The sequence below is a fragment of the Mobula birostris genome, chromosome 3 (assembly GCF_030028105.1).
Source record: "Mobula birostris isolate sMobBir1 chromosome 3, sMobBir1.hap1, whole genome shotgun sequence".
NCBI classification, from domain to species: Eukaryota; Metazoa; Chordata; class Chondrichthyes; order Myliobatiformes; family Myliobatidae; genus Mobula; species Mobula birostris.
In genome coordinates, this window is record NC_092372.1 from 100544326 (window position 1) to 100557614 (window position 13289).

At 40.5% G+C, this 13289-nt stretch overlaps 1 protein-coding gene across 2 annotated transcripts; it reads right to left on the reverse strand.

Annotated features, from left to right (window-relative positions):
- Window positions 1-1109: 1109 nt before the first annotated feature.
- Window positions 1110-13023, reverse strand: prdm8b (PR domain containing 8b). Of its 2 annotated transcripts, none has more exons than XM_072251906.1 (5): window positions 12969-13023; window positions 5266-5353; window positions 4597-4832; window positions 3496-3727; window positions 1110-2896 (listed from the first exon to the last, which is right to left on the reverse strand). In XM_072251906.1, the coding sequence occupies exons 1-5, from the start codon at window positions 13014-13016 to the stop codon at window positions 1641-1643; spliced, it is 1860 nt and encodes a 619-aa protein (XP_072108007.1). In that variant the 5' UTR covers window positions 13017-13023; the 3' UTR covers window positions 1110-1640. The 2 variants fall into 2 exon arrangements, with proteins under 2 accessions (XP_072108007.1, XP_072108008.1); XM_072251907.1 differs by lacking the exon at window positions 12969-13023 and adding an exon at window positions 6496-6705.
- Between the last annotated feature and the right edge of the window lie 266 nt (window positions 13024-13289).

Sequence of the window (13289 nt, forward strand, 5' to 3'; positions counted from 1 at the left end):
CAGTACATTGTATAATTGGACTAAGGAAATTCCCCCTCTAACAAAATAACCATCTCCGGGGTAATAAAAATGTGCAAAATAAAGCAACTGAAATATGTCAAAAGTGCCGTGAATAAATTGATCAAATTATATTTTACTTACAGAAATTTTAAAAAGAGCGAAGAATATAATTAAGTTTAGAAAATACATTTTAGAAGTATTTCAGTAGTGTATTCTGCCAAAAAAGTTTCCCTACTAAAGTTATAACAGGCACAGAGTTTTTAAATTAAAGAAATACATTATACCCCATGTTCTTCTTGTTATTCCCTTCATTCGTCCCAAAGGCTGACTTGTACCATTGGCTTCAATAAAACCTTGTATTTATTGTCTGATCGAGATAGCAAGACATTATCAGTTAATTTTTGGTGGTCTTGGTGAGAATCGAGATTCAGAGCTGATTGTGCACCAACAGTGGTTCTTCCTCTTGATCTTCTGTATTCTGTGTTTGTGTGTGCGTGTGTGTGTGTGTGTGTGTGTGTGTGTGTGTGTGTGTGTGTGTGTGTGTGGCGCGCGCGCGCTAGGAGAAGGGGTCGCGTAGATTGGAAAGTTTTGTACAACTTTAGACACTTTCTTTGCAGATTTTCACTCACTCTGACTCTTAAGATTTCTTCAAGTTTATCTGAGAACATTATTTCTTCGTTACGTTTGAACCAGGATTGTCCCAGTCTAATACAAACTCAGTAACTTGAGCAAATCGGTATCTATTTCAACCCACGCAGCAGCATTTTTTTCTGAAATTATGGTAATTTGAACGAGAAAACATTCAACAGTTCTGCTGTAGGCAGCGCCTTTAGTGTTACACAACTATGTGTCTGGTTCGAGCGCGCTACACCATGGTATATGATACCACGCTTTTACTTATTTTATAATGAACTTGTCTATGGCAATCTACTTTCTGCGCATAATGTTTCTAAAAATATCGGCATTAAATGTGTAGAAACTATATTAATTTTGGGCATTACTGATTTAAAATATTTTAGCAACGAATTTAAATGATTACATATACACATCCATGTGGTCAAGTAAAAATAAAGCTATTTATTGTTGAAGCCAGCCAAAGTGACCAGATAAACTATCAAGATTCATAGATTTCGCCAAGATTGAGAAACACAATAACTATTAAGACTTTTTTTACACTGGCACAAAATAGTACATTTGTTTTGTTTTATAAACGAAAATATTTACAAAAACAACACATATTCCGCACTGTCCCACCTGCATTTTGGTGTTCATAATTTTACGCGTTTTACATGCATCTATTCTGTCATCAGCTCTGTATCTCCTACGGATAAACCGCTCATATCTGTTTAATGGTGACACTTAAATGCCTTAATGAAGTCAATAAAACAAAACCCATTCTTTTACCTTTTGTTTATCTAAAATAAAATTATTTCCTTAAATATGACAATATCATATATTCCTCTGCCAAGCTACCATAAGCACCTAAAGTATTTAAACTGAAATGTATTTCTGACAAAATGCATTTGTTTTATTGTTGTTCGTAGTTACAAAATGTTAACTGTAAAGGTGTCATCACAATCGCCCCTTCCCTTAGTTTGTCTGTATATTAAATTAGTATTACAATCGGGCATGAAGTTTATTCAGTTATGAGACGTCATGTGCCGGGAAAGATGATGGCGTTCCCTGAAGGATTCATTGCAAATGGGACATTTAAGTTTTTCTTCTCTTCGTCTTTTCACTAAAGGCTCCATGGCATATTCTTTTTTGTGATGAGATCTCATGTGGTACACTAAATCAGATGTCATTCTGAAAGAAGCGTTGCATTTGGCACACCAGTTTTGTGCAGGTAAACAAAAGGACGTGAAGGAAGGAGGAAGAAGGGTCAGAGCAGACGGAACTTGCAGCTGAATGGGCCCAGTGGCCTTTGGCCAGAAGGCAGTAGCATAGATGAAAGGGCTTTGTTTACCGAGACCTCCTTGCAGATTACAACTGCCGTTAACGTCTGCACTTTGGAGCTTTGCTGCCAATGCATTCGCCTGATAAAGTCTACCAGAATCGCCAACGCCAGGGTGGCACTCTAAACCAGGGATCACCTTTTGGGACACCAGGAGTGGAGGCAACTGTGCAAATGATCTGGCCGGTTGGGAGAACGCGCTCTTCCTCTCTTCCGTTGCACAGAGCTGAGAGACGCTCCTGAACGCGCTTCCCATGGCAATGTTGTCCAGGCAAGAAGGGACTTGCGTTTCAGTCAGGACTGATTTAATGTCCACTGGCTTCTCCGCTGGGCCGGTGTTGGCCACCGAGCCATTCTTGTTATCTGTTTCAGGTGCGTGGTCCTTTGTTGTCTGTTTAAGGTTAAGTGAAGTTCTCCTCACCTCGTTGAAGGCGCTCTGTTTAGCATCCGTAGACTCTGGGCTGGATGTCATCAACCTTCCGTTTTCTCTCAGACTGAAATAGCTCCCTCTGAACTGCTGGGAAGGACAGGGAAGCTTCTCTCTTGGAGTAGGCTGCGATCTGTCTGCCATTTTTGTATCGTGCACTATATCGTCATTCTTTTCCATTTCGTCGTACTTCCTTTTATTTTCATTTATGCTTTCAGTTTCCCGGCGATTCCTAGCATCTTCCCTTGGATTTTCCATGTCCCTGGCGAGATTGTGGAAATCTGTCGTGGGTTTGCTGTTTTCTACATTAGTGAAGACTGACTGGCGCTCCGATCGGCCGAATTTGACACTTGCCTCGACGGCAGCAACGTGGTCCCGATCTTCGCCGCTTTTAACGTTCTCATCGGAGGCAATGCAGCCCATTCGCTTCTGACAGCGGAATCTCAGGTGGGCTAGAAAGGGGAATTCAGATTGGAACCGCTGGCTGCAGTCCAGGCATGTGTACGGCGAGGTTCCTGTGTGAATAAAGCACACCCGAATGAGATTGCTCACTCCTACAAAGTCAATCGTGCTCCAGCGTCCACCGGTTTAACAGCCAGCAATAAATCACAATGTTAACCGTGCACATTCTCAACGTAGAAAATATATCAATAACGTGATACATAGTTCATTGTCATTGCAATAATTACATTAGCATTCATACTCCTGAATCCCTTCGCTTACGCTTGTGCTTGTGCAGATCTCTGCTCCATTATATTCCCACTGTGGATTTGTCCATACAAAATTGTCCTTCCATTTTCCTATCTGTCCCCTCCTGTAAACAATTCGGCAGGTTCTTTCCAACTACACACGTCTCCATCACTTCTTTCGACAACTTATTTTTGTTTCAAAACCACTTGAAATATATGCACATACATCACACACCGATTTGTTACACTAAAGGGTTTTAGGAAAATTAAATAATCTTTAAATAACTAATCCAAGTTGACAAAGCTCACTGCAAACACATTAAATAATACATTTGCAGCGGCCTAACACACAGTGCAGCGCGCATCCGCATGTGTGATCGTGTGTATTATAACATCAGTGGGGAACTTCAGAAATATCGGCTCACCGTTCATTTTGGCTGGCGCTCTGACGTTGCTGAGAAGGAGCAGTTCCAGCAGTTCTTTTCCATACCACACAAGTAATTCTTCGTCTTTGTCAATCCGCCTCAATGACCGATAAAACAGCTGACCGTTCTTCACATAGGCTTCGAGATTCTGTTCTTCTTTATCCCTGGCCGACTGGACCAGCCTGAGCCACATTAAGCCCTCGGAGGAGCTGTTTGCCGAGGATGTATCCACCTGCAGTAAATATGAGCCACAGGCAAGGTGAATACAGGCCAATTATCAATGATCAAATTTAGATCTCCCTCCCCCCAAGTTCCACATAACATAAATCAACCCGTATTGGAGTTTGCGAATATTATATAGCATAATTTCATGTTAATGAATCCCGAGGTCAGCGGGATAACATATACGGCCGAATATTACAAAGACGATTGAACATCTCATTAGTGATTTACTATGCACTACATCAAAACTGATTCAGCACTGTAAAATCGTGGTCAGATTCACGATCTAAATACTTTACTGAATCACGCTGACTCGCTCGCAAATGTAATGAAGACATGAAATGCCGCTGTCCGGCGGAATGTCCGTCAGTAATCAAGAAAATATTATTCAAAAGTGGGCGAGGGGTGCTTCAAGTGATAAGCACTTTCCAGGTACTGAGACACTCTGGAAAAACCAAATGACAGGCGAGCCTTGGGCGTCTTTACGCGCTCCTATATTTTCAATTTCGCTGCCCCGCCCAAATCTCAGTCGTCCTCCCCCCCAACACCAGCATCTAACCACCCCCTTCCCCATTACCAACCACCTCCTCTCCTCCAATAAACCACCTTCCCGGTGTGTCGCTTCACTAAAGGGCCAGCGCGAGAGCATTAGGGAAGAAATCGCTCAACATACACATACATAGGAACATTTTATGGAGAAGGGAGACGCATCCTTAAGTATAAAGTAGAGGGAATACAATATGGGCTCATATGCAAATCTGTTGGTGATAAATAGAACGTTTAAAAATGTAACGAGCGCACGAAACGTTTAACTAGCGAGACAAAAGACGAAATCATGAAAGGGATATGATGAGCACAGAGAAATAAAATGAATCCTACCCTAAAAATGTAGGGCACCGTCCTTTTGTCGGCTGACTTCAGAGCAATGAAAGCGATGCTGTCATAGAGGGACGTGTGACTCAGTACACAGGGCCCAAAAATGGCATTTTCTGGAATGTCACAGGTTGTATACACGCTGGTGAAAATGTCGGTTAGACACTGCTGGACGGCCCTGCTCGCATCGCTCTCCCAAAACCCCTTGTGAGCATTTGGATCTTCCATCATCGAGGTTTGTTCTTGGAGGAAATGATATGAAAAGGTCACCTCGATGCTTAAGGAGACAGAGAAGGCAAAATGCTCAAGCTTTGAAAATCACGGCACAATTACTGGCCCTGATTACAAACTAATTTCCGATCTTTGACCAAGGACATTATGAGACTCCATTAAAATATTTACAGCATGCATTAAGTGTGCAAACAAATTGTCTAATACCCCAGGGATAACGGATAAAGCCAAGCCTTGCGAAAATTCAGTCCTAAGTTTTACAGCTAAAATAGCCCTAATGTGATCAGCCTAAAATGGTTTTTTACGTCATTTTTAAAAACTTTTGTTCACGCGGTATTATCATAAACAGCTTCCATGTTGCAAATAATAACCTCGTCCTTGCATTTACTGATGATCAGTTTTCAAAATTTGGGTGGCTTCTAGCACAATGAGTGGGATTGTTACCTGCGTCGCTCCCAGCTCGGTGTGCTATTTTGGCTGAATGCTGACGAGACCATTCATCAATAAGCATCAAATCGAACTGTTCCGGTGCCTGAAAGTGCAAATAAAAATGGATGGAAAGTGTGTAGTCATCTACGGTGGTTTGATGTCAGATAACCTTTAGATCTTTTCTACAAGAAAGAACGTACGTCTTCTTCGTCCGCTCTCCTCATTACCATAATACACCACTTTCCCTCTGAGACTTTAATTAAAAGCAGCATGCAGAGTTAATTATTTTTACCTCGACACGGTTATTTATGGATGAGAATGAATCCCAGTTACCTTGTTCGACACAGGGAGAGATTCGGTCAAACGTAGCTTGTGAAATCTGAATTGTAAAGGGCGGGGGGGGGGGGGGAGTTTGCATTGCTGGTAATCTTCGAATGGTTTGAATGAGTTCCGGACCAATTTTATGCAGCAGGCACGCTTCGAAATCGTAACCTATGTCAGCAGCTTCTCAGTTCCAATTTGGACTATTTGAGCAAGCAATTGCGTTGAATTTCATGTGCCAAGTGTTTTGACATTGCATCTTACCTTTCAATATACATTTCAATATAGTAAAAGGATCATTGTTTTTTAAAAGATGAATACAATTGCATCGATGGCAGACCGATAAAGTGTTAGGCATTTAGACTTCGGAAAGTAGAAAGTTAAAGGCAAAAATAGCCCCCATCGTCCATATTTTGCCTTCGATGCAAACTAGCTTGTTTTGATTGCAATAATTAAAATAAGTCTGCCAATGAATGCCAGAAATCAACCTATTCTAATGTTAAATAACTGGCATTAACCAGCGGAGGTTTCGCTGCCCAGTCACACTGGATCGTTCGCGCAATGTGAAACCAAAGCCAAGTAGACAATTGTAGCCCTTGCGAACTTGGAGTGAACGCAACGCAGAGAGTCCACAGCCAAAGCCCGGTCATACGAGAAAGTGAACCCCTCACCTTACCTGATCAAGGGACAGTCATCTGCATATTTCTCTAGATTCCATTTTTTTGTTTTGTTTGTAAAGCAATGAGTAAAAAAATGCAACATATGCTGTAAGCTCATTTTATAAATGCTTAGTTTTAGTGAATGAGGTCGCGCGTCGCTTGGGGCGTCAAATGGAAATAAAAACCCGCTTTCATGAATATGCATTTCTTTCCAATCCCCGGCGTCCAGGACGAATGAAAACAATAACAGAAAGTAAACACTCACCAGAAAAAAGGGCAGCGTTTTGATTTAAAAGGTCTCTCTCTTAGCTCTTTATTTTTTGGAGGGGGAGAAGGGGACGGGTGCAGGAGGATGGAACAGCAACTGTAGACGCGGAGCTCCGGCTCTGTGCTGTCAGCGCAGTGGCATCGTTGGTGAAAGTGACGGCGGTGCTGTGCTTCCGATACAAAAAAAAGCAGAGAAGCCGCGGAGAGAGTTGCATATGGGCCCGAGCGTAAGTGGCAGACACTTTGTTTGGTGGAGATAATCTATCCAATGACGCGTGAAACTCCATCCCTGTCCCCTCCCACCCCCGCCACACCGAGCTCCCCCCGCCACCCGCTCCCGAAATAAACCACCCTGCTTGCGCTCCCGATTGGCCAGCGGGAGGTCGCTGTTGGTGGCGGCGGCTCGTGCCCCGCCGCACCTGCCACGCGCCGGGTGTGCACCCAGGAGCGCGCGTTCGCGGGCGAGAGACGGGGTGGGTGCCCGCCGGGCACGCGCACGCCGGCTCGGTGGAATGTTGGCCGCCGGGCTTGATTGGGCGATGAGGGCTCGGCTCGGCGGCACGGCGGCGCGGCGGAGAGGGTCACTGGCCAGCTGGGAGCTCGGTGGCCGCCGGCTGGCGACCACCCCTACCCCACCACAGCCCCCTCCATCGACAGCGCTCCAAAAATGATCCTAATTTCACAATGTGAGGGGGAAATGCTCTTCTTCCGAGAAGGTAACATAATGCATTCTCTGAGCTTGCCAACTCTTGTGTTCCACTGGCGGCACATCATATTAAAGCTCTTCTCCACATTAAACCGCTCAGTAGGAGCAGTTTCTCTGTCACAAGTACATTTTACACAGTTGCTCTTCAAAGACAGCTTGGAATGATCAACTGACGGCAGGGCCTTTAAAAAGGATGAAGAGGTACAGTTTTATTCATGTTGAAAGAGGGCTGCCTAACTTTAAGAAATTAAACATGCAGTTTGTTTCCTGCCGAAATTGGAGCCTGTTTGGAAATTTTGCATTTTACACGCAATTCCAATGTGTCAACATACAAAGATAAGGTTCTATGAAGTTTAACAATTTTCCGTTTCCAGTGGATAACTTTGATACTTCTAGAGTATTTGGAGCGTATTTCTTCTATTTGACCGGAAAATAACATAATCATTACTTTTCTACTGCTAATCTGTAATTAAATTATTAGGGAATGCATAAATTCATGGTGGAGTTTTTTTTCAGTTTCATAAGCAGCTTTGTTCTGAGAGAGTTCACGCCTTCACTTGAGAAAGTTTACTAAATTATTATGACAATTCAACCTTGTTTTTTTAAATTTAATTTTTACAGCTATGGGCGATCGAAAGATGCAGAGTGAACAGGTGCGAACCTACGCGGTACCGGGAAGAATTCTTTTTAACTTGTCGGCAAGCTGCAGTCGAATTCCTGCATCTCATTCAGGCTTCACGTGAAATTTCACCAGCGTGGATAGGTGGTGTTTTATCCATTCGGTACAAACTGAAAAATATGGCATTCTATAAAAGCATGTGTCAATTCTGTGATGTGTATGTTTATATTTAATATATACGTCCCTACCTGCCATGGTACATACTATATCTGCATATATTTATTCACTAATGTAAAATTGTAGATGCATGCAAGTTCATGGACATTGTCATTTACAAATATGTACAGAAACACCCACGCACACAGAAAGATCATGCATTGAGCTAAATATTACTAGAAACATTCATCATAAATATGTATATGGGCAGTTAAACGCCAAATACGCACTCATTTCATGAATACTTAAGTAGGAACAAATGCAATTATCAAATTATCTACACCATTCCTGTTGAATTTCACTCAGAAAAAGGCAGTTTTTTTGCAAGCATTCTTATTATAGATTATATAATAATTCGCAATTTGTTTTTATATTATTAGCTAACTGCGGTGATTACATGCAATAATATGCCCGGGAAGTTGCTATGCAAACAACAATTCCAGGGCTCTATTGCCTTTTCCATGAGTACATTTTGTGAATCAAGTGTGAAATCTGGAAGCTGTCACTCAAAACGTTATTTTGCTGCCGCTGTATTTTCGGAATTAACAATATTCTACGCTGAATTAAGGCATAATGAAGACTATAAAGATCCAAGAGGGGGATCAAACTAGAATTAATAATGGCTTGCGTACCAGGACATAGACATCACGTAGTGAAATATGAAAATATTGAATTTAATTTGCTATTATGTATTGACTGAGTTGCAGGAACAGTAAATAATCACACAGCTCAAGCCAATGAAAGGCTCACAGTCGCACATGCTAACAGGGCAACATGCTGTTCAAAATAACAATGGATCTAACCGGTATATATTTTATTATCCTCCAAAGAGTACCCTTTGCCACATGAAATCGATTGTCAACAGCTTTTAGATGCTTTACTCGGCGTTGCTTACGTGAGTGGGATTTGAAATGCGACCCTTCCTTTAAGAAAAGTATTTTTCAAACTACAGTTAAATAATTTGGGAGATTTTTTTTTAAAAATGGTAAAGTAGGACACCAACCAACTGAATTGCTGCGAAATTGTTTTGTGATTTCTGTCGATAAAACACAGAAAACGATTGATATGTCGTAATCATAAATCTTCTCCATTGTGCCTCTGACCAACCATGCATGATAAAACCCTTTTCTATAAAGTATTCAGCATTAAAACCACAAAGCTCTCCCAATCAGTAGCCATCTGCCTCCACTACAACAGCAGCGTTTGTGCCGGAGGACGGCAATCTGAACAGCCACCCATTCGCGTCACACACAGGTTCACAGGACAGAAACGACCTGCAACTATATACTATGTCAACAGAGACGCTATTAAATTTTTAAAGTGCAAGGGACTACAAGAATGCAGGAAGCAGTTCGTACAAAACAAGCAAGTTAGTGTCATACAGCTTAACTGCAGGATCATCAGTATGATGAGATGCATTCATTCAAAGCAATAACTAAAACTGAGTTGAAGGGTACCTGCCCCTTTGTAAATATTGAAATAATATTTACGTTTTCTGTCCTATTGAGTCTTTGACCTTTCCTCGAACAAAAGTGCTACAACGAAACATAGTTATCAATCGCAACAAGAATTAAGAACGAAGTCATAAATCTTAGTGATATCGAGTCAGTGAAGTGCAAGAATCCGTGCAACGTCGCACGAGTAAAATTTATTGCACGCCCCAAAAATTGTTTAGTTTTAAAGTGTGGCCCGGGTGCTTCTGTATGACATTGAGGGAGATAGTATAATTTGATACAGTGGCAACTTTGTTGGATCATTTACTTAAATTCAAACTACTCCGCCTTCGGTACTCCACTGGTCTTACTGTGCGGTGTTAATCTTCTTATGGACAATGATCTTGTGACCGCAGCTGCGGTGTGTCAATTGCGACCGCTATGAGTGTATCACTGAAGCTTATAGTTAAAAAGGCCAAAATGAATTGTACTTCTAAAAGTTTCCCCCTTCACTGGGAGGCTTGGAATTGCTCACCTGTATGCAGGTAACGTCTGATTATATTAAAGTAATGTCTATGCACTGCATTTGAATTTTGTAAGCATAATATCAAACCCATACGTTGCTCTTATTGGGACCTTAATCCCCATCATAATATCAAAATGAATTATATCATGACCTTGTTAATCTGCTGAGAAAATATGATTCCCGTCGAGATGTTTATTAAATAGTTCAAACTTCAAAGTACGTTTATTGTTAAAGTGTGTATACATTATATATTATACGTATGGTCAAAATATGTTTTAAAGATGAAGTGGTTGGTTGAATTCCAGCTAACAACAGGTATCTTTTGTTTCTCAGTTCTACACTTTAATTTCTTATTTATTTATGAATATTTATTTTAAATGAATTACTGCTAACTTAATAGAAATTAGTCTGATGGGAAAGAATACTTCCTCTTGTAGACATAACAGAATTATAAAATGTAATATTTCTTATTTGCTCTTTATAATCACCTGCAGAGATTTTCTGTCATCATCTACATGCATGTCTAGCCGTCCAGTAACCTTGATCACCTTTGATATCCAATAACTTACAACTATACTAATCAAATCAGACATCTTTTAAGTGTGCCCATTGTAATGAATCATTCCGAATAGCAATTGTTTTTTTTTACTTTTCGAATAAACAGTATATAAACGTGAATGAAGTAATGGCCATAAATACAGTTAACTCATCTCCTAATGTATAAACATCGCATTGATCGAGACACATAAGAGAAACGTATATTGTCTGTAAACATATATTACAGTGTGCATTAGTTTCGAAATTAACATTTCGTAAGCAAAAATCTGGGAGTCAATTACTGTTTGGCAATGCTCACTCGGCCTGACCTGATGCATCGTGCAATACAGTTGAACGGGAAGAAATACCTCGTGACAAGATAGTTGCATGTTCAATGCAAAACGATTATTTTATTTATATTTATTGTTTGGAATACAGTGCCGAATTGGTGCCCCGCCGCCCAGCAACTCCCGATTTATCCTTAGCTTCATAACGGGACAATTTACAATGGCCAATTAACCGACTAACCGGTACTTCTTTGGAATGTCGGAGGAAACCGGATCACCCGGAGAAAACCCACGCGGTCACGGGGAGGACGTATAGACCTCTTACAAATGACGTTGGAATTGAATTCCAAACTCCGACGCCCCGCGCTGTAACAGCTTCGCGCTAACCGCAATGCCACTATTTTGCTTATTCAAGTGTTTAGTTTTTCATATAAGTAACACCAACTAAAATCCATACATCCCTCATAATAGAAACTGTTTTCATTTCATTTCAGAATGTCACATGCAGCATATCGCTTTTCATGATACGAATGTGAACTTACCCGGTTACATATAACTTGAACTTAACTATTAAATTTGAATTGTCGTATACGGACAAGTTTAAAAATAAACCAGAGGGTCTCTGTAATGAAGACTATTTGAATTAGAAAACAAAGTGTAGAGACTTCTAAAATAAATATGCATTTATATGCCCCGTGCTTATAATTAACACTGATTCTAGACGACAACTAACTACCTAATTCCCGATGGTAAATACTGTAACTTGCGTGCAACAACTTTTCAAGCGCTTTTATTATCTCACTAATTTCAAGTCCTATCCGGCTCGACTATCATAACATCTCACCTGAAAAGTTTGTTTTCAAATAAATGTGCGGCACGCCCCAAATGCAATGCCAGAAAAGCGCTATATTTTCAGTTCCCATATTATTTGAAAATGCTTGGATGGATAGCCGAATCCAGACCCATATTTGTATTAATATCTGTTCTCAGCATATATTCAAGGATTATCCGAAATGATTGGAAAAATACACTTTAAGTACCGTGACTCAATATTTAGTATAGTCACAATGCGAGTAAAGTCAATACCCTAAACAATCAAGCATACCTTTCATGTGCACTCAATTAAGCCGTATAATAAAATATTTCCAATGTTGAGTATGGTATTTTGTTTTAAAAAAAGTGTAAATACTGTTCTTTCCAAAGTGTTCAATTGAGCCTTTTGTCCTCTCCCAGTAGCAATATAATTAAACGCGCCTGTATCTATTCACTCGTTTCGAGGCAACCAATCTGCTGAATAATTTGATTGTTAGAATTCAAATGACACTTCCTCTGTTCAGTAATGAGCAAATATATTTTCTCCACAGTTTGCCTTTAGTATCTCTGTTTTCAAGTAGGAACAAATAAAAGCCTCCCCTTACTGTGTGGAAATGGTCAATACTGTATATTGTACGGACGCGGAAGTTGGATTTTTAGACTAGTTGCTTTCTGTAAATTCAGGTTTAATTTAGTTCCATATCAGAGTGTAACCTAGTATATACAGCATTCGGAGTCGTTTAAATTAATTTGTTCAAGATTAATCGCAGCACCAAGAGGGTCTCCAACTATATAGTTAGATCATATCCGAGTCTAACAATGTGAATAAAATATATCGTTCCTTGAAACAAAAGATAACTTCAAATGACCACAACGTACTATTTCTTTAATTTTGGAAGCTACAGTAACTCCTGACTAGCAACTATTGTATCTTAAACTTAAAGTTAGATACCAGAAAAGCAATATTTATGTACATCGATTGACAAGAGATAAAGCTCAAGGCGGGGGGGGGGGGGGGGGGGGACGTTCATTAGGAAGCCTTAGCCTTACGGTCATGCTATTGTTGCATACATATAAAATCTCTAAAGTAGTAAAAATTTGTATAATGACAAGAAAAGTATATTAATACTCCTTTATTAATATTAAAGTAACTTTTTTCCATTGCACCTGGTTTATCGAGTTCCTTAATTTTAAGTGATGTGAAATGTATTTTTCTTTTCTGTAATAAAGATTTGTATAGGACATACAAAAATAGACTTACCCTTTGATTGTAAGCAACCACGTAGTGCTGGATCAATCATGTTCCCGTGATAAACCAGGATTTCAGTTCTTACCTTACACCTGGATCTGCCTAGCATTTCGCTAACAAGCTGCACCGCCATCTGGAAAGTTACGTCATTGCGCGGAGAAGGGTAGCTATAATGTACAGGGACGAGGAGGTGAACGCTTCCTTCCTATAACTATTCTTCAAGTGATCCAGAATGATCAACTGTAACACGCGGTGTAAGTTCGGCATCTCCTCCTAGCGCTTATAGAGAAAATGGATTTGCTTCAGATAAAGTCATTATCAGGACGTTGAGCATTGAGAGCAAACCGTTGCCAGGTCATACATGGCTAATTCTTGAACTCTTCTTGGCACCCAAGCGCCCCTCTAA